The sequence below is a fragment of the Pipistrellus kuhlii genome, unplaced genomic scaffold, assembly GCF_014108245.1.
Source record: "Pipistrellus kuhlii isolate mPipKuh1 unplaced genomic scaffold, mPipKuh1.p scaffold_m20_p_23, whole genome shotgun sequence".
Classification (NCBI taxonomy): domain Eukaryota; kingdom Metazoa; phylum Chordata; class Mammalia; order Chiroptera; family Vespertilionidae; genus Pipistrellus; species Pipistrellus kuhlii.
In genome coordinates, this window is record NW_023425522.1 from 7,150,190 (window position 1) to 7,171,892 (window position 21,703).

The 21,703-nt window shown below is 50.8% G+C and overlaps 1 protein-coding gene across 3 annotated transcripts in view; it reads right to left on the reverse strand.

The window, feature by feature from the left end:
* The window catches only part of USP43 (ubiquitin specific peptidase 43), a 44,802-nt gene extending 23,250 nt beyond the window's left edge, over positions 1 to 21,552 (reverse strand). Inside the window, exons 1-6 of one of the 3 annotated variants that reach the window (XM_036452193.2) lie at positions 20,906 to 21,552; positions 15,859 to 15,990; positions 10,857 to 10,960; positions 5,192 to 5,284; positions 3,549 to 3,684; positions 1,545 to 1,680 (exon numbers count right to left, since the gene is read on the reverse strand). In XM_036452193.2, the coding sequence (XP_036308086.1) occupies positions 1,545 to 1,680; positions 3,549 to 3,684; positions 5,192 to 5,284; positions 10,857 to 10,960; positions 15,859 to 15,990; positions 20,906 to 21,424 (1,120 nt within the window). In that variant the 5' untranslated portion in view covers positions 21,425 to 21,552. The remainder of the gene's footprint in view (positions 1 to 1,544; positions 1,681 to 3,548; positions 3,685 to 5,191; positions 5,285 to 10,856; positions 10,961 to 15,858; positions 15,991 to 20,905) is intronic. The other 2 variants (XM_036452192.2, XM_036452194.2) reach the window with 2 other exon arrangements.
* Positions 21,553 to 21,703: the final 151 nt, after the last annotated feature.

Here is a 21,703-nt window from a genome sequence, read left to right on the forward strand (position 1 = left end):
GAGACACTGGAGCACTTTAGGGGAAGAGACAGAAGGTTCTTGGCACTTGTGCCATCAGCACCTGGCACACGAAGATCATATAAATAGTAGAGAACCCTAGCTGGTTTGGCTCAGTGGATAGAGCGTCGGCTTGCAGAATCAAGGGTCCCAGGTTCGATTCCGGTCAAGGGCATGTACCTTGGTTGTGGGCACATCCCCAGTAGGGGGTGTGAAGGAGGCAGGTGATCGATGTTTCTCTCTCATCGATGTTTCTAACTCTCTATCCCTTTCCCTTCCTCTCTGTAAAAAAATCAATAAAAAAATATAAAATAAAATATAAGTAGAGAATTTGTGTTCAGCCAGTAATTTAACCCTTTGCACTCCGAACCATTCTGGACATTGGCTACCAGCTACTCGACGCTAACGGCGGAAACGTGCGTTGAATTAACTCAATTCCCCGTAATCACTAATAACCTGCAATGTCCCCTGAGAGGGGACATCCGAATGATATGCTAGAATTCCGATGTCCCCTGAGAGGGGACAGCGGAGTACAAACGGTTAAAAAATGAGGGCAGAGATTTTAACAAACACTTTTCAAAGCCAATGTGAAAAATGCTCCAAAATTACTGTGGACGCTTGTACGCCTGCTCGGACCCACAGAATACCCACTGTCTTCGAAAGCCAACGTAAGAACCACACACCCTTGGGGAAGTAGGGGATCTGGACTTTCCTCAGGTTCTGATCGGTTCTCAAAATTTGACTTTTGAGGCACTGATGTGTCCCCTGTGATTGAAATGAGGGCTTGTTTCACTGAACTACAGCGTAATCAGGGCCAGCCCATGTCCTGTGCCAGATTCCTTGCCCAGAGTCTCTCTGTTGACCCAGAACCGCCGTAGACACCTGTCCCCACACCTGTCACCTAGGCCCGCTGAGGATGCCATGCTGGGCACAGGATTTATCTGGGGAGATGGTGACACTGGCACAGGGTCCTTGACTGACTAATGGAGCCAAAATGTATACTGGCCTGCCATGCAAGCTTGTCGGCTAATGGCCATCTTAGCCAATCCAAAGTTTAGGAAAGCCAAGCATCGGAAAGTGGAACTATTAACAAAAAGTCATTTATAACCTTTTTGGCCACCTGCCACTCGAACTTATAAAATGTTTACTTTAGGCACAGACCTTGAATCTCTGGAGGCTGAACACAAAGACTAACCAGCACCTGTTCTGATTAATGCCCGTCAGAGTGTGCTCTCAGGACAGCAGCATCACCTGGCAACCTGTTTCACTTGAAAATTCTCAGGCCCCGCTCCAGGCCTAGAGAACCAGAAAGAAACCCTGTGGGTAGGGCTCAGAAATCTGCTCAAACAAGCCCTGCGGGTGACTCTGATACTCACGAAGGTCTTGAAAGCCCCTGTATTCATTGAATATTTTAAAGTAATCAACCCTCTGCACAATAAATATCAGAGAAAATAAGCCTCCCAGTAGGAAAACTAAACGCCTTATGCCTCAGGACCCAATGAGTACTCTCTCAAACCCGAAACCCACAATATTCAAGCACCTTGTACCTGCAAGTGCCTCCTGGCCAGGCGGCGGAGGAGCATGGAAGGCGTACACGTTATCTCCCTCCGCTATCGTGTTCAGGTCGTCTTCGTCAAAGAAAGACCGCTGGAGTCCACTGGGGCCCAGTTCAACCAGGATCACCTGGAATGAGAAGGATCGTTTTCCACCTCGATTTCTCCGAGGGACCTTAACAAATAAGAGATCTAAAAGTGAAGGGATTAAGAAGTACAAATTGGCTGTTACAAAACAGTCATGGGGATGTAAAGTACTGCATAGGGAATAGAGTCAATAATATTGCAATAACTATATATGCCCTATTATCTGGGGGTATGGTGACACTGGCATGGGGTCCTTGGGACATATATATTATTGAGCAATCTTTCTTCATTTCATCTCTTCAGGTAAGGGACATATACATTATAATGCTATGCTCTTACTGGTTATCATTAAGATGTCAACATGCAGCTCTAGCTGGTTTGGCTCCGTGGATAGAAAATCGTCCTGTTGACTGAAGGTCCCAGGTTTGATTCCAGTCAAGGGCACATGCCTGGGTTGCAGGTTTGATCCCCAGTAGGGAGCATGCAGGAGGCAGCCAGTCAATGATTATCTCTCATCATTGATGTTTCTCTCTCCCTTGCCCTTCCTCTCTGAAATCAATTTAAAAAAAATTAAAGAGGAAAAAAAGAATAGGCCTTTGCAGCTGCGGCTGCCTCAATCCCTCCCCTCGCAGCAGAGGCAGCTGCCTCGAAGCTGTGGCTGCAGCCCCAGCTTTGTCTCAGAAGAACGTCCAATCTAATTAGCATATTAAGCTTTTATTATCTTAGATTTCCCCTTCCCCCCCACGATTCTCACCTACTGTCCTACTCTCTTCTCTCTCATTCTCTCCATAGACCCCCATAGACCGCAAAGCAAGAAACACGGAGTTTTACCCACTTGAGATCCTTATAAGGTGACTGTACAGGTCAGAGAGAGGGACCTGGGTGGAGGCAGGAAGGAGCACTGGGGTGACGGAAAGGCTCGGTAATCATAGTGTCTTACAGGATGTACATGCAGGGAAAATGTCAACAGATTTTAACCTTAAAGCATGTATACTTATTGCATGTGCACTATTCCTTAACAAAAAGGTTAAAGGTGTGTGTTTTTTAATTTGAAAATAATCCCATGAGGTCTTTAAGGAAGTACAAAATTTCCCTTTCACAAATAAAGAAACAGAAGACCAATTACTTTGTCCAAGGTCAGAACGCTAGAAAGTGACTGAATCACAATTAAAGGCCCGTTCTTCATGCCACAGTGATTCTCACCACCATCACCTCTACCCCGTCCTTTTGGGGGGGTGGAGGGGACCCCTGTTACAAGCTCTGCCCTCCAAAGTCACAGAGAACCCAAGGCTCCTTTAACAAAGAGGTAGAGCATACCCAATCCCACTTTCCCCCGAAGCTCCCGTCTCGTGTTCCACATCCTCAGTTCTCTCAGTGGTCCTCACATTTCATTGATTATCCCTTCGTGGCCTGGCTCCTATTCTTGGGAGTGCAAATACGGAATAGTGGCTCAGGCTCTGAAATCCGTGTTCAAATCCTGGCTCAGCGGTGTGGCCCTGGGCGAGTCACCCAACCTCTCATGCCTCTTCTTTGCTCAGTAGTAAATGAGGACAACTGCAGTGTCTACTTCACAGGATGTTGTGAGAATTAAATTAGCCATGAAAATAAATTTCATAGAGAAGTACCAGAGCTTATTAAGCACTGCTGAGGGGTAGCAATTGTGGCATTACTGTAGTTGCAATCACCACCACCTCCTTGGAAGGCAAAGGTGCTATCTTTTTCTGGTTAGTCTATGCAAATGCCCAGAGAGGTCAAGACCTCGTCATCACAGACACCAGGATGACTAATCAAACAGAAATTCATGAATCATACTGGTGTCACCTGAGAACCAGAAATTAGCCTAAGCAACCCAGACAGCTGGCTCAGTGAGCACTCCGCCCTCCAGCGACCAGGCCCAGGCAGCCATCAGACCTCATCCACAGGGACGTTGCCTTCCTGGGCGACCATCTTCCTCAGGGCTGCCACAGTGCTGAGGATGGGCACCGCCAGGCCCACTCGCAGGAACCGCTGGCTCTGAGAGGGGAAGGCCAATGTGACGCTCAAGAACCTGAAAAATAAGAAAGAACTGAGATGAACAGTCACCAACACCACTGACATGAGGTCAAGTTCAGCACTTGGGCTTCTCTCTGCTTCCAGGGTGGGTCACTGTATTTCAGGTACACTGTCATCAGGTGGCACTGGAGAGCCAGTTCTCCACAGATACCAGCTGAGTACTCTTCCAGCAAGTTAAAAATAAAAAGTGTTTGATTTACGCCCTAGCTGATTGGGCTCAGTGGATAGAGCGTCAGCCTATGGACTGAAGGGTCCCAGGTTTGATTCCAGTCAAGGGCATATGCCTGGGTTTTGGGCTCAATTCCCAGTGTGGGGTGTGCAGGAGGCAGCCAATCAATGATTCTCTCTCATCATTGATGCTTCAGTCTCTCTCTCCGTCTTCCTTCCTCTCTGAAGTCAATAAATATCTATTTTTTAAAAAGGTATTTGATTAATAATCACAACACAGATCTACAGTCTCAAGGTTCTGTTTGTTAACTAATAATAATATTCAAGCTTCTCCTTCAGTCTGGTTCAACACTGCCGATGCTGCCCTCCTTCCTTTCTTAAATTCTGCATCCTACAGATGGAGGGTCTCAACAGACAGAGAGCAAGAGAAACAGTATAAACAGAGGTGGGGAACTCAGGAAGAAATGCCACCATCTAATTTTATTATTATTATTTTTGGTTAATTCTCACCCAAGGAGACTTTTCCATTGATTTTTAGAGAGTGGAAGGGAGGGGAAGAGACAGAGAGAGAGAAACATCTTTGTGAGAGACACATCAATTGGTTGCCTCCTGCACGTGCCCCCCCTACCAAGTCTGGGGATCGAGCCTGCAACTGAGGTACCTGCCCTTGACTGGAATTGAACCCAGGACTCTTCAGTCAGCAGGCCAAATGGGCAAATGCCACCGTCTGGATGCCAGTGAAGGTGCCCCATCTGGGAGCTCACTACACTTCCGTGAGGCTGACGCCGGCCAGGTCCTATGTCACTGTGAAGACCCGCTGCCGGGAAGCCTGCACTCGGCGCTTCCTCCGTACATAACGCTGGGCCCCATGTGGCTCTGGCCTAATCCTGACTCCTCTTTTCTTCTTCTTCTCCTCTCCCTCAATCACCCTGTCCCTTTTCCTTTGCTCCTTAGAGAAACCTTTTCCTACACCTTCACAAACAGGAGAAAGGAGTGGGAATAAAGCAAGGAAAGGCAGGTGGTGACAGGTTTCTCAGGGTTGCCCATCTGACCAACTGGTACCCACTGGTCCACGCCAGCTTCTCAGCAGGCCATAGATATAAGCCAGGTGCTGATAAACAAAAACACTGAGTATAACTCCTTCTTCAGCTAAGAGAGGACACAGCAACCATTCACTTTACTTGTCACATTCAGTCACTGAATGTCGCCAGCTCTAAGGCTGGTTTCTAGGAAAAGCACTGGCTGAGAAGTAAGAGAGACAAGTGCAGCTGCAAGGCCAGAGGCTCCCCAGAGGAGGAGGGAGGTCGAGGGCACCGGGCACAGCGTTCGCATACCTGGTCTGGCGCAGGGGGATGGGCAGGGACACGCACAGGAACGGATCGAAGGTGTTGCTCTGCTTCAGGCAGTGGGGGCAGGTCAAGGAAGATCTGTGAGGGCAAAGAACAGAGATGGACGTGTGATCACACCTGAACTGTCTGGTGGCTGCTCAGAAAGTCACATACCTGCCCTAATTGGTTTGGCTCAGTGGATAGAGGGTCAGCTTATGGACTCAAGGGTCCCAGGTTCGATTCTGGTCAAGGGCATGTACCTTGGTTGCAGGCACATCCCTAGTAGGGGGTGTGCAGGAGGCAGCTGATGGATGTTTCTAACAATCTTTCCCTCTCCCTTCCTCGCTGTAAAAAAAAAAAATCAATAAGCCGAAACCAGTTTGGCTCAGTGGTAGAGCGTTGGTCTGCGGACTGAAAGGTCCCAGGTTCGATTCCAGTCAAGGGCATGTACGTTGGTTGCGGGCACATCCCCGGTAGGAGTGTGCAAGGGGCAGCTGGTCGATGTTTCTCTCTCATCGATGTTTCTGGCTCTCTAGCTCTCTCCCTTCTTCTCTGTAAAAAATCAATAAAATATATATTTTTTTTAAATCAATAAAATATATATATTTTTTAAAAGTTACATACAGAATTACCATTGCAATTCCACTCCTAGGTAAATGCCCAGAGAACTAAAAACAAATATTTAGACAAATACTTGGACACAAATGCTCCTAGCAGCATTATTCCCTGCAGTCAAAGGGTGAACACAACCCAAGTGACCACCAATGGGTTAGTAAACAGAACGTAGAATATCCACACAGTGGGCTGTTCCCCAGCCATAAGCCCTGACAATGCTACTCTGAGGCTGAAACTTTACGTTATTTATAGTCTTTAGGCCCTTTTAAAGTTAACTCTCCCTGCCGAAACCGGTTTGGTTAGTGGATAGAGTGTTGGCCTGCGGGCTGAAAGGTCCCAGGTTCGATTCCGGTCAAAGGCATGTACATTGGTTGTGGGCACATCCCATGTAGGGGGTGTGCAGGAGGCGGCTGGTCGATGTTTCTCTCTCATCGACGTTTCTAGCTCTCTATCCCTCTCTTTTCCTCTCTGTGGAAAATCAATAAAATATATTTTTTTTAAAAAAAAAAAAAGTTAGCTTTCATATTCCACCTGCGTGCTCCAACTTCCTTCCTGAATCACAAAATGCTCCGTTTCTTCCAAGACATAAGGGATTTCTGGATGCTATATTCCTGATCCCAAAGCTACACGGACTTCCTTGGGAACATGGAACAGCAGCCCACTGGCAGTCTGCTCCCTCCACTAGACAGCCCAAGGGTTCCCGCCCTGGCTGGTGTGGCTCAGTGGACAGAGCATCCACCCATGCACCGAAAGGTGGCAGGTCCCATTCCCGGTGAAGAGCACATGTCTGGGATGTTGGGTCAATCCCCGGCCCCAGTGGGGGCACCTGTGGGAGGCAACCAATTGATGTGTGTGTCTATGTCTTCCCTTACTTCTTTCCACTCTCTCTAAAAAAATCAATGGAAAAAATAATCCTTCTGTGAGGATAACAAACAAACAAAACAGGGTTCCCAACTCCGTGGAAAGCACCCGCCCTGCTAGATGGGTTTTCTGTTGAGCAAACAAAACAGAAAAGAGGGACAGGCAAGGACCTGGGAGATTTTGGGATGTTGCCCCCGGCAACCCGCCTGGTCCGCTCCTAGCAGGTCGCCCTCCTGGATACAAGCCTACGGACGCCAACACTGATTTCTAAAACAGACTCCACGTATGCAAGGCTCACTCCCTCCCACGGCCTCTGATAAACCAGCCCTCAGAAAAACCAAGATAATGGTTTGGTAAAAAGCTGTGTGTCAGACATCAAGCTCCGGCCACCAGGGGGACCTGGCAGGATGGGGTCTCACCATCCCGCTTCCCTTCCAGTCCTCTCCCATGTCACCCACCACGGACCTACACACAGCAGAGGCCTGGAGAATGCATTTGTGTTGTTGGGAAATTTCCAAATCCCTGTCTCACACGTAAGCAAACAAATGGAAAGGAATATTTTGACTTTTTTATTTTTATTATTTTTAATATATTTTATTGATTTTTTTACAGAGAGGAAGAGAGAGGAATAGAGTTAGAAACATCGATGAGAGAGAATCATCGATAAGCTGCCTCCTGCACACCCCCCACTGGGAATGTGCCCGCAACTAAGGTACATGTCCTTGACTGGAATTGAACCTGGGACCTTTTAGTCTGCAGGCCGACGCTCTATCCACTGAGCCAAACCAGTTTCAGAGACTTTTCTTTTTTATTTAATCTATTAAAACTGGCTCAGTATAGGCCTCTATATTGAGCCACGAATCTCTGTCAGGAGATGTGTGGATTGGAAAAAACATACCAGGGTCTAATTTTATCTTTAAAGGATAAAGAAAACCTATTGCGGGTACAATAAGCTACCGGAAGGATGTGAAATACAGCTGTTTCTCAGAGGAAGAGGAGAAAGGACAGAGTGGGACCAACAGAGAGAGGGGCAGTGTCACTCCTACAGAAACTCCAGACGTTCTCAGCGACCCCTCTGCCGGCCTGAGGGGCCCTGTCACCCTCCAGGACATTCACACCGCCCTGTCCCGGTAACCCCCAGTGGCCCCGGCGGGGGAGGGGAGGGGGGGGGGGGTAAGGGGCAGGAAACCGCCCGCTGCCCAGCAGTGTGCACCCCCCATCTCCCTGCGGGGGGCTCTCAGGTCGCCTGCTTCTGTTGTACCGCCCAGCGGTCAGCTGCCACCTCGCACTGCTCTGCTCCCCCGGTTCCAAACGCCAGGAAGGAGCCCGCGGCTCCGACACTGAACAGCTCACCACTCTGTCTCTGCAGGCGGCCAAATGCACCCTTCACACCTCAGACCTGTCCGGCTTCCCCCGCTCACCGGCGTGGAGCTAATGTCGACTCCGCCAGCCATCATGACGATGACACGTAAACAGGTGTCACTTCTCCGAGATCTGTCCTGAGAAAGCCTTCTAACGCTCCTCTGCCTGAGACAGGGACCAGACCAGATTGTCTGCAGGGTAAGCTACAAAGAGTGGGAAGCAATACACACACACACACACACACACACACACACACACACACTCGCACCTCCAGCCAAACCTCAATCCTCGGTTGTTAAACTTGGACATGTGTTAGGCCGTGGTCATCATCGCACAGAAGAGCTCATTATGTTCCCTCTCGTTCCACCGCTCCAGCATCCTGACAATGTTCCTCCTCCTGTTCTCCAGCCAAAGCCAAATACTCAGGGGACCACCGTTCAGGGACCACCACGGGGCCGGCCCCCACGGACGCCGCAGAAAATCATTGCTCGGACCTGAGAAGCCCCAGCCTGCAGGGCGTCCCCAGCTACTATTTTTCTTTTTCTTTCTCTCTTTTTTTTAAAATATATTTTATTCATTTTTTACAGAGAGGAAGGGAGAGGGATAGAGAATTAGACACATCGATAAGAGAGAATCATCGATCAGCTGCCTCTTGCACACCTCCTACTGGGGATGTGCCCGCAACCAAGGTACATGCCCTTGACCAGAATCGAACCTGGGACCTTTCAGTCTGCAGGCTGACGCTCTATCCACTGAGCCACACCGGTTTCAGCAATTGTTTTTCTTTGCTATAGATTATCAGGCACAAAGCAGGTGTTGTTCGCTGTCACCAGGACATTTCTGAGCATGAACCCCTCGCTTCCTACTCATCATCCTACCAGGAGGGCACGAGCAGTGCTCAGGGTCTGACTGGCTCCCTGACTCCCCGGGCTGGGTGGACCCTTCGTGATGCTGTGACTTTAGTGAGAAACAGGTGTTTGGTCTCCACCCCTGCTCCCGGCACAGAGCTCCTAAACCCTTGAAATGCCCCGGTAAGAGCAACAATAAGGTGGATCTTTGGTTATTTATAACAAACCCCTTACAGCCACATCGGAGTTATGTTACGGAGGTGATGTTTGAAAAGCCCCTAGATAGCCCCGGGATGGAGCTGGTTACCAGGGCGACCAACCATGTGATGGGGGCGGGGGGGACCTTCCAGGCCCCCACCTCCTGGGGGAAGGCAGGCAGGCAGATGCTGAGCTCACAACCGCCCCTCTATAACAATACCCCCACAAAACTCTAGCACCGTGGTCAGCAAACTGCGGCTCACGAGCCACATGTGGCTCTTTGGGCCCTTGAGTATGGCTCTTCCACAAAATAGCACAGCCTGGGCAAGTCTATTTTGAAGAAGTAGCGTTAGAAGAAATTTAAGTTTAAAAAATCTGGCTCTCGTCGAAACCGGTTTGGCTCAGTGGATAGAGCTTCGGCCTGGGGACTGAAGGGTCCCAGGTTCAATTCCGGTCAAGAGCATGTACCTTGGTTGCAGGCACATCCCCAGTAGGGGTTGTGCAGGAGGCAGCTGATCGAAGATTCTCTCTCATCGATGTTTCTAACTCTATCCCTCTTTCTTTCTCTCTGTAAAAAATCAATAAAATATATTTTTAAAAAAAATAAGTGGCTATCAAAAGAAATTTCAATTGTTGCCCTGTTAATATATGGCTCTGTTGACTAACGAGTTTGCCGACCACTACCCTCGCAGCGTCCAGGTTGGGGGACATGTGGGGGTGCTGCGAGGGGAGGGTGCCCCAGGACGGCACGAAGGCCTGCACCTCCCACACGGTCTGCCCGTGCAACTCTGCCGTCTGGCTGTCCCCGAGTTGCAGCCTCCTAGAATAAGCTGGGAACCCAGTAGGTACACCGCTTCCCCGAGTTCTGAGAGTCGTTCCAGCAAACCATCAACTCTGAGGCGAGGTCCTGGGAGCCTCTGACTCACAGCCAGGCAGTCAGAGGCACAGGTGACACAGGGGACACTCAGAGAAAAGCACGCCTTTGAAAAAGATTGGCTGCAACATCCAGATGAAAATGGTTTTCAAACCAGTGTGGTGTCCATAATCGAAGAGGGCAGTTCCCATGGAGCTGAAGGAGCAGCAGCACTTCCCTTGAGAAAAGGGGAGGTGGGAAAGCAGCTGAAGGGGACGAAGTACAAAGAAAGCAAAAGCAAAAGCAGGACGTGTGCTTCAGGGAGCTCTAAGAGTTATGGTGACCAGATGTCCCGCTTTTGGCGGGACAGTCCCGATTTTTGACAATTTGTCTCGTGTCCCGCGGCGTTTTAAAAAAGTCCCTCTCTCTTCCTCTCTATAAAAAATTAATAAAATATATTTAAAAAAAAAAAAAAAAACAACAACATTGCAATACTTGAAACTATTCCTCCTTACATAATCTCTGAACAGTCAAAGGAGAACTTTTCTGAAGTCAAAGGCTATGAAACTATATATATTTTTTATGACCTCTAGAAACCATGAACTCATAACAACTTTAATTCTAACTGGGCTCTCTGGCAATGAGGAACCAACAGGAAGGGCCTCACCCTGTGCCTGCCCGCTGGGGAGGTCCTGGCCTCCCCACTCACACTCGGTGGAACCACCCTGACATCGGCCCCCGCTCTGGGGGCATGGGAGGCCCAGAGGCCAGCGAGAAGGACAGGGAGAAGCACTAGAGGTCAGAGCCGAAGAGTGAGTGGTTTGTTTGGATTAACAGTGGGAAAGAGCTGCTTTGTAATCTCAGGGTAAATCTGGCCTTGGCAGGCCGTGTCCAGCACAGAAGTTTGCTGACTCTCCACACATCCCCTCCTTACCGATATTGTGCTTGGAAGTGGCTTTGCACAAAGCTCTGACCTGGAGAATGCGGAGCTGATGGTGGCAGGTGGTTCTCAGGGGTGTTACTGCCTTCAGGCTGAAGCTGCAAAGAAAGGAGGAAAGGAGCCGATTATTATAATACACCTCCCACCACGCCACCGCTTCCAGACCAGAGTCCCGGCCTCCTCCTGGGCGGCCAGCCCTTCCCAGGCCTGGACTCTGCAGAGCCTGGGCCTCCAATGCTGCCTTTGCCACAGCCCCTCGCTCCCTCCACCTCTTCACCTCCCTAGTCCCCCACGACAGAGAAGGCGCTGGAAGAGCAGAACTGCAGCATGAACCTGGGCAGACACTCACTCACTCACCCAGCCTGATGACTACCCCTGCGTTTACTGCCTGGTTCTTTATCTCCATCCAATGGGCCTCGTGTGAACAGATGCCTCCAGGACGTCTCACTGGGGCGCGCTGCCATGACTCCGAACATGTCCGTCCGAGCCAGAGTTCCCACCGACTGAACCTGTCTGTCCGCATTTCCCAGTGAGCCAGCCCCCGCATGGCCACCACGCACCTGAGACTAACGCCTAAGCCTCCTTCACTCACAGCTGGGTCTACTGCATCTCCGTGCATCCCCTGATGTTTACGTTGCCTGTTGTGGCTGCAGCGAATCACCACACACCGGTGGCTTCCAACAACAGACGCGTATCCTCTCACGGTCCCCGAGGGCAGACATCCAAAATCAACATCACTCACCCCAAATCAAGGTGCTGCTGACAAGGCCACACTTCCTCTGGACATCCCTTGCCTCTCCCAACGCCTCATGGCTGCAGGAATGCTGTGGCCTGTGGCCACATCACTGCAGTCCCCAAGGCCAGCATCTCCTCCAAAGAGCCAGGAAGAGGGAAGGGTTTGGGGTGAAGGGCAGCCATGTCTGAAATTTAATTTAAAACGCACCAAAAATACAAGATGAGGAAACCCGAGGGAGTGATGAGGAGAGAGAAGAATGAATTAGATGGATAAGATGTGATTCAGCAATTTCAGTTAAATACAAATGACAGGCTCTAGGGGGTAGGTGTGAGGTGTTCACTTCATATGTCATTCAACTTGTCCATGTGCTGGAAATTTTGCGTAACAAAATAGCGGGGCGAATAAAAGCAACAAGTACTCAGAATGGCCACTCTTACTATGTTAGGAAGCCCCCTTTGACCAGAGCACAGGATGTGCAGAGGGAAGCAGGAAACAGGGCTGGAGAGCGAGTCCGGAGCCACGCTGGGCAGGGCCCTCCATGCCCCAGAGAAGACTGTCTGGTTCAGTAAGCAGCATAGCAGGGGAGTTAAACATTGACCTCGAGGCGCACTGTCTGGGTCCAAACCCCCGCACTGGCATTGAGCCAAGGGGTTGGTTAGTCACCCTCTGGGCTCCAAGGTTCCCCAACTGTCATAAAGGGATAGAAAATGATAACGTCTGTCTGACGGGACTTTCTTGAGAGGAAACGAGTTGATATAAAACACTACAGTGGCTGGCACAGTAGGCACTGTTTACAGGTTGTGGATGGTTTGGAACCGAGTGGTGGCTCTCACTCGGCAGGAGGAAGAAGGGCAAGTCTGAGCTATGGCATAGGCTTGGAGGCTCCAGGGTCCAGTGGAAACAGGGTGAACCAGAGGAGAAGCTGTAAAAAGGAGGAAGAGGAGGGAAGGATTCGGACACCCTGTGCACGCAGCTCACCGCTGAGCACCTGATGGTGGAACAGAGGGAGAAAAGGAAGCGGATACGCAGGACCAGCTTCAAGCTTTGGACACAGGGCCTGGCGAATGCCTGTCCCATGAACGGAAGCCGGAGGAAGTGGGTCAGGGAAGGGACATCTGACAACAGAGCAGCGAAGGGCTCCGAGCAGAGAGAGCTCGGATGCAGGGCGCACGTGGTATTTTTGGCTGCCTGGGATTCACTCCTCCTCTTGGGAGTAGCCCCCCTTTGGGAACAGAGGTGGGCAGGCTCTCTAATCAGCTCTCCCTTACCGAAGGGCAGGCAGCTGCCCCAAGCTAAACTGAGTCGACGACCCACAAGCAGAGCGATCAAAGGGCTGGAGACAGTGATGCTGGCAGAGTCCAGGCCAGAATAGCTCCGCCACAGAGACCACCCGCCCGGAGCTGCCAGGAGCTGCCCGGCTCTCAGTGAGCCCACACCTAGGTCTTCAGCTTGCCCTGTGCTCCCCATGCCACCCCTCGGCCTTCTCACAAGTCCCGTTCTTATCTAAACACCCACCATGGCACAGGCCGCCTCTGCATCAAGGTGACAATGTAGCACACAGGGAACAGCAGCGGACGGGGTCACCCAGGGGTGGGGCGTGGAAGGAGGAAATCCTTAGCATGGCTCGGGGAGGGGTGGCAGGGGAGCTCGCACAGAGCATGGACTATACAGGTCAGACCCGGCTGGCTCCCTCTGCCAGGGCCCTGCCCGTGTCTTGGCCTCATTCCACCTGTAAAAAGAACAGGAGTGTGCCAACCACCTCAGGGCGCCATCAATAAAATCAGAAAAGATGACCTGTGTGTCCTGCCTGGCAGACAGTAGGTGCTTAATGCGCGTCAGCTTCCTGGTCCTCTCCCAAGCCTCATCCCTTCCTTACCTCTGGAGGAGCAGCTCTTCTTCTAAGACAGTGGTCGGCAAACTCATTAGTCAGCAGAGCCAAATATCAACAGTACAACAATTGAAATTTCTTTTGAGAGCCGAAAACCGACTTCTGCGCATGGGCCACGAAGTTTCAATCGCACTGTACGTGCATGTCCTCACGTGGTATCTTGTGGAAGAGCCACACTCAAGGGGCCAAAGAGCCGCATGTGGCTCTCGAGCCGCAGTTTGCCGACCACTGCTCTAAGACAGTGTTTCCCAAACTTCTCTCCTGATGAGAATCACCTGGTGGAGTTGTTAAACTACAGATTCCTGAATCCCAACTAAGAAGTGCTAAACTACAATAGAATTTCTGGGAACATATAGGTAAAATTGTATACTTAACTAGTGCTCTAAGTTTAGAATCTGTATTCTCATCATGAGAGAAGTTTGGAAAACACTGCTCTCAGCTAACCTGCTGTGTGCGCCTACAGGAGAGTAAAACAAAACGGGCCCTCTCTGCCAGGGAAAGCAGAGAACCATTAAAGTCACAGAAGAAAGAGCTCGTTTCCGTACACCTCGCTCTATGCCATGGCTTTTGTATGTTTTGAAGCTGAAATAACCTCAAAGAGAAAGCTGTGCAGAGTTACAGAGAGTCAGTCCCTTTCCTTCTGGGAAAGGGAAAATGAGGTCTCCTGCCGACCCATCCCAGCAGCCTGTTCCCTCCCTGCAGCCCGGCAGCCAGGCCTCCGCAGGTGGCCCTGTTCTCACCGCAGACCTCATGGGGCGGCGTAGACCCCAGACGGAGAAAAAGGCTTTGCCTGGTTTCAATCAGGTCAAATTAAGAGCTGGGCAGGCTCCTCTCTCTGGCCAACAGCCTCCCCTGCTCTCGCCTGTCACTCAGGGCCGGAAAACAAACCTGCAACCTAAATACATGCATGCCCTTGACCAGAAATTGAACCCAAGACCCTTCCATATGCAGCCGTCACTCTATCCACTGAGCCACACTGGAAAGGGCTGCCATTTATTCTTTTCTAGAGGCTCCATGCACAAATTTGTGCATGGATGGGGTCCGGCCGGCCCACCCCAATTAGGGCTATCAGGTGGGCCAGCTGGGAGGAGAGGACACGGGAGGTTGGCTGGCTGACCCCAACCCTGATTGGGGGCAGGGGCATAGACGGGGGAGCTGGAGGGAGGGGCCACAGGCAGTTGGCTGGCTCCACCCCCTAGTTGAACTCCTGGTCGAAGGGACAATTTGCATGTTAGCCTTTTATTATATAGGATGACTGATGGGCTCCAGACAAATAATGAAAGGATGGGAAGGTGATGGTTGAAAGACTTAAAACACTTCCAAAGGGTGTTTAATTCACAAGTGGGATGGAAATAGTGTTCAGATTTAAAAAACAAAAACAAAAACAGGTAAAGCAGTTCTCATGGCTGCATCTGGGTCAGCTTTGAGATGCAGTAAAATAACGTGTGATTGGTTATTTACCGCGGCTTGTGAGCCATGTTTTAAATGACAGTGGCTTATTCACGGGTATTGTTATACCCTGGCTCCCTCATGGTGTAGTAATTTCACTGGCTTTTAACTTCTGTGAGGGAGAGGTAAAAAAGAGCAGGAGAGCAGAGCCAGACATCCACCCTTATGAGCAAAGCCCACCGAGCGCACGCTGGTGGCTCCATGAGCTCGGCTCTGACACGAGTCAGTGCTTTCTCACGCCCAGAGGACTGGGGTTTCCCCGCCACCTGGAAGGCTAAGCACACACATGTAAAGATCATCCATCCTGTGTCTTGAGACCAAAAGACTGGGAATCCCTGCTCTGTAGGATGCATAGCTGAGAAAGCAGTGGCACCCGGGCTGCAGGTGCACACACTGATGCACGGAATACTGACAACGGGCGATCTTTCAAACGGTAACCCAAAAGGAAACCTCTTCGGCCTATCAGTGGGATTAGAGGACAGTACCACATAGGAGGAAGTGCATCGTCTAAGAAAGGAGCTAAGAGCTGAAACAGGTTTGGCTCAGTGGATAGAGCGTTGGCCTGCGGACTGAAAGGTCCCAGGTTCGATTCCAGTCAAGGGCAAGTAACTTGGTTGCGGGCACATCTCTGCTAGGGGGTGTGCAGGAGGCAGCTGATCAATATTTCTCTCTCACCGATGTTTCTCTCTGTCTCTCTCCCCTCTTTCTGTAAAAAAAAAAAAATCAATAAAACATTTTTTTTTTTTTAAAGAAAAAAGAAAGAAAGGAGCTAAGAAAAAGACGCGGGGACCCTGCTGTGCGCGCGAGCCAGGACACGCAGGGATGCAAGACTCTGAAGTCCAAGATTCAGTTTGCAGGAGCGGAGTAAATATTCAAGCGGAGAAAAGAAAACCAAGTACAGTGTGTTGTTTCGAGGAACTGACCTGCGGGGACCCTGGCCCTCGGGACGAGCCCTCCGAGTCCTCGTGCACCCGGTCCAGCAGCCAGAGCAGGAACTCCAGGGCGTCGTGCTGGGCGTGGCCCTGGAACTGGGCGCCGTACCTGGAAACAGCATTCTGAAAGGAGAGGAGGAAACCGGAGGGTCGCCCTGGCCTCCCACTGTCAGGGCCCACCCGCTCCAGGGCCACCAGCGGTTCCTCCTCAGCAGTCTTTCCTGCTAACGTGTGCCCTGTGGAGCAGGGTCCCAGGTGCTGTCAGGGTTTTCTGTACAGAGAAGGCACCTTGGTCTGCAGAAAGACTGCTAACGGAAGGCCTGTCTGGTCCCTGTGGAATAGTTTGATTCTGTTGACCATCTGTGACCATCTGTCCTCTCTGGATCACTGGGCACCTGCTCTGTCCGTCTGGCTATTGACACCTGCAGGTGCACAGCTCCTTGCCTTCGCCTCCCTCAGCGATGTCCTGCTCTCCCATCGCTTCAATCTCTCTGTGAGTGACCACCTGGCAAAGGGAGGCAGCCTCCCTCAAACACCTTCAACATGCACATGGCTCTGGCACTGCCCCTTCTCCTACGTGTGAAACCGAAGTGCGGACTTCTCTTCCTACAGCTGATTGTTTTCAAGCTTCATTCCTTCATGAACGGTTCACGGCGGGCCGACCATGTGCATGGGGACACGGCAGTGAGCAGGACAGGACTCCTGCCTCCGGGACACTCCGATTCCCTGCTCCCTTTGTGCTGTCCTGTTAAACTGTGTGACAGCTATGTCCGTGTCTGTGCACATGCACATTTCAGCTTTTTAAAACTTAATTTCAAAAAGTAACATATGCATGTACTTTAAAAAAAAATTCAAAACTATTTTTAAAAGGACAGTAATGCGGTGTCTTCCTTCTACTCATTCTCAATCCCTGCATACCCCTCCCCACAGGAAGGCTGTTCTCAGCAGTTTCTTAAGCACCTTTCCAGCGTTTTTGTTTTGTTTTGTTTTGTTTTTGTTTTTAATGCTAAGTGTAAGCGAAGCCTCCTGTCTGTGTGTGCACACAGTACATGGCAATCTGTCCAACCCTGAGACTGAGATTCAGGCATCAGGCCTCTTTGCCCCCACCCCCTCACCCCCCAACGCTGTTCTCTGCTCACACCCAGCAAAGGGGCTGAGCGAGGCTGTGGGCCCAGAGAAGCCTCGCCACTGCCAAGCAAATCCAATGGCCTGGGCTCTATTCTTTTTCTTTCGTTTAATATTTCCTTGGAATTTAAAGGAACTTTAGGCCGAAACCGGTTTGGCTCAGTGGTAGAGCGTCGGTCTGCGGACTGAAAGGTCCAGGTTCGATTCCGGTCAAGGGCATGTACCTTGGTTGCGGGCACATCCCCGGTAGGGGGTGTGCAAGAGGCAGCTGGTTGATGTTTCTCTCTCATCGACATTTCTAGCTCTCTATCGCTCTCCCTTCCTCTCTGTAAAATATCAACAAAATATATATTTAAAGGAACTTTAGGATGGGATGAAGCAAAAGTCAAGATTTCATTCAGTGAAATGCTGGTGCTGAGCTTATATATTCCAGTGGCACTGGTCTGGCTCACTGGATGGTCAAGTTTGGATCCTTCCCTCCAGCTTCTGTGCCCTTTGTAGGACTGCCAGACTGAGCGAATACAGCGAATCATAAATAAGCAATAAACAATGCATAATGTTTGTAGTTTAAATATGTCCCATGCAACATTTGAGATACCTTTATATGAAAAAGTCATTTGTATCTGAAGTTCAAATTTAACTGGTGAGCATCATGTATTTTATCTGCCACCCTCCGACCTACATCCTCAGTACCATCACCTCACGTGGCCTCTGGGGAGCAGCCGACCCGCCAGCTGAAAAGCTCTCCAATCAGCTCCTCCTCTTCATGTCCGTGTCCCCTTTCAGACACCCTCTCACACCTCCAGCAGTCAGTGGTCAAGCATTCTGAATTCTGGCTCCCAAATTCATGCACTGGGCCTCTATTATTGTATTATAAATGTATCAAACCAATATGATGTACAGTAGTCCTCTCTTATGCTTGGTTTTGCTTTGCATAATTTCAGTTATACAAGGTCAAGCAAAGATAAAAAATATTAAATGGGAATTTTCAAAAATAAACAACCTATAAGTTTTAAATTGCGATCCATTCTGAGTAGCATGAGAAATCTCGTGCTGTCCTGCTCCATCCCGCCTGGGACATGAATCATCCCTTTGTCCAGGTCTCCACTCTGTATGTGCTCCCTCCTGTTAGTCTTAGTGGCCCTCTTGGTTATCAGATCGACAGTCTCAGTATCGCAGGTCTTGTGATGGTTTTTTTAAAGGCAGGCTACAAAGCCAGGACTTCCAATTGTTTGCATGTGCTTTGAAGCACATCAATGTTTATTATGATTATCTCTAGAGATGGCTGTCTCTAGTGGAGTTCCAGATCATTGTTTACATTTTTGAACTTTTCAATTTCTTATAGCATACACATAGTTAGCCATAGCATCAGAAAAGCAAAGTATTATGGGTAATGTCGTAAACAGGATCTTTTTAATATATGTATTCATTTGCTGTTAAAACAGAGAGTGGTCCTGCTGTGTGTGGGAGGGAGGGGGCTGGGTGACTCAGGGCTCAGGAGGGGGTTGGGTAACTCCTCTCAATTTCCTTCCTTCCTCTGTCTGAAGCTACAAATCCCTCCTGAAGACCAAACTCCTGGATAAAACCTTATGTAGCTTGTCCCCAACCAATTCTCTCCAGTCTTTCACCCCCAATCGCATAGGTTTTCATGAAGTCATGTAACCATTCATTCATTCTGCCTAGCTCCTCAGCCCAAACCTCAGTGGCAGGCACTTTCAGTTCCATTCCTCAGTTGACCCTTTGTTCCTCCAAAACTCAACTCAGTGGTTACCTTTCCTGGGAAGCCGTCCTGCCCTTTACACTCCCCCTCCCCAGTCATATCACAGCTTCCTGCCAGAACTGCCACAGCTCCCTGTATTTTTATTTTCTAGCACTTCCCACCAGTTCTCACCATGTGCCTGGGTGATTACCAACCATCACTCCCACAGACTGTAAATTCCTGGAGGCAGCCCCAGAATCAGGTTTTATGCTCATCACTCGCATGTCCCATGTGCCTGTTACAGTGTCTGGACACTCAAGAAACACTTGTTAGATGAATGAATGAATATTTTTTCATCTGTAAAATAAGAGGAGCTCACCTAGATTTCAATCAGCAACATTTAAAACCCCGAATTCTGCTGAAACTGGTTTGGCTCAGTGGATAGAGCATCGGTCTGCGGACTGAAAGGTCACAAGTTCGATTCCGGTCAAGGGCATGTACCTTGGTTGCGGGCACATCCCCAGTAGGGGGTATGCAAGAGGCAGCTGATCGATGATTCTCTCTCATCGATGTTTCTAACTCTCTATCCCTCTCTCTTCCTCTCTGTAAAAAATCAATAAAATATATATATTTTTAAAAATGGATTCTGGGATCCTCCACTCTCTCCAAGGCTGGTTAACCCAGAAAGTCCCAGGAAACCCGACATTATGTCTCCCTCATTGACATTAGCAACTTAATTATCCTCCCATTCCCCAAGGCTCACCAGGAGCTCCTAGGCCTTCAGAGTTCCAGAACAGGAGACAGAACTCCTGGTGAGTCACCAAGGGTGATTAGTAATTTGGAAGGTTTTTTCCAAGCTACTCCTGGAACCGCTCCCATCCCTGCAGTAACTGGGTGAGAATGCATCTGGTATGAGAAAAGTACACAGAGGTTACCATCCTCCCTCCTCCTAGGTTTCTGCAGGTGAGGAAGTATAATAATAGAATAATAAAAAGTTCCTTCTAGGCACTGTTTTAAATGCAGTATATATAACTCAAACTCCACAAGGTGTGCTGTAATAAGGCAGGTACCATGTGATAAAGATGTTAGCCAATGCTGCTATGGCAATCATCTATGTATATAAAAGCCTAAGTGACCATTTCACAGATGAGGAAAGCTGGGGCATAGCAAGATTTGGACATTTGCTCAAGGACACAAAGTTTCAGAGATCTTGCTCTCGATCACCATGCGATGCTTCCATAAAGAGGTATTAATGACACCAGTTTGATCCACTGATTCCGGCAGCCCAGTGCCTCCCTAGAGGAAGCAGGAGAGTGGAAGGTGGGGTTGGGCATCCCGGTGGGTCACGTGACAAGGGCTGCTTTCGAGGCTAACACTCCATAGCTGTGATGCTTGAGGAATGAACTCTGACAGATTCCCTCCTTCCCCAAGAACGACCATCGCTAGTCTATGGGGAGCTTCAGCTCTCCGCCCAGAGCTGTGGATTTTTAAATATATTTTATTGATTTTTTTTACAAAAAGGAAAAGAGAGGGATAGAGAGTAGAAACATCGATGAGAATCATTGATTAGCTGCCTCTTGCACACCCCCTACTGGGAATGTGCCGACAACCAAGATACATGCCCTTGACCGGAATCAAACCTGGGACCCTTCAGTCCGCAGGCCGACGCTCTATCCACTGAGCCAAACCGGTTTCAGCAACTGCTGTGGATTTTTTTTTTTTTTTTTTTTTTTTTTTAAGCAGGAAGCAAGCCGCGTGCATCAGTTTTATCAGGAACTCCTGAATCCAAGTGGGACCCCAAGCAAACGCCCCGCTTTCATCCCGGGTGAAATGATACAAAGAACTTCCAAAGAAAGCCTCACGACCTGCAGCATCCCCGGCGCGCAGACCATGATCCCGGGGATGGTGGATGCAACCCTGGACTCAGGCATCCTAGGGATTTCATTCGCACTAAACAAATGTTTGCTGGGCGGAAAATAAAAATAAAAAAAAAAATCTGCCAGCTCCCTCCATTCAGCCCCTAAAATACCTGGGAGGACTTAGTTCACGAAGAAAACGTGTGCGAGCTCTGGCACAGCAGATCAGCTCCAAACCAGGGCGGCCCCCCGCGGCGGAACCGGCCGATGCCATCTAAAGAAAGCTCCGGGAAAGCCCTTTCCGGACGGAGCACTCTCTTTCCAAGAAGCGAAACCAGAAGGGCCGGGCGCTGCCTACCTTGAACTCGGCGGAGAGCTGGGGCGTGTATTCGCGCGTCCAGAGCGCGCGCACCAGCGCCGCCAGGTGCCCGGTGACCTCGGCGCGGCCCGGGGCGGCCCGGTAGCGCCCGAGCGCCAGGAACTCGGCCAGCAGGTCGGTGTTGCTGAGGCACTGCACCACGGCGTTCATGAAACAGGTGTTGCCGTGGTTCTTCAAGCCCAGCGCGCCCGGCGGCCGCGCCCCATCGCCGGCGGGGAGCGGGGACAGGGGTCCGGGCGCGCGCTCCTCCTCGGGACTCCCGGGCGCGGCTGGAACCGGGGCCGGATCCGGGGCGCAGGCAAAGCCCCCCTCGCCGTCGCCATCGCAGGGTCGCGGCTGGGGCTGGGGATCGGACCGGGGCGGCGAGTCCTCGGGGCGGGAGCGGCTGCCCAGCGCCAGCAGGAAGCGGCTGAACAGGCGGCGCAGGGAGCGGCGGCGGCGGCGGGGCCGGAGCGCGGGCGGCCCCTCTGCGGCCGCGCCCCCCGGGCCCGGCTCCATGGCTCCCGGCGGTGCGCCCTCCCGAGCGAGCGTCGGGTCCCCCGCGGGCCCGCGGCTAACAGGCCCCGGCAGCCCCGAACCGGAGCCGGGCGGGCTACCTGCGGGCCAGGTGAGTGCGGGCCGGGCGGGGGCGGAGCCAGGCGGGGCCACCCCGCCCCGCGCGGGAATCCGGCCGCAGGTCCCGCCCCGGGGCAGCGCCGGCCGGGCTCCCCGCCCCCGCGGCGGGACTAGTAATGAGACCGGAGTCACCGAGGTCACCGCCCTCCTCACTCACCTATT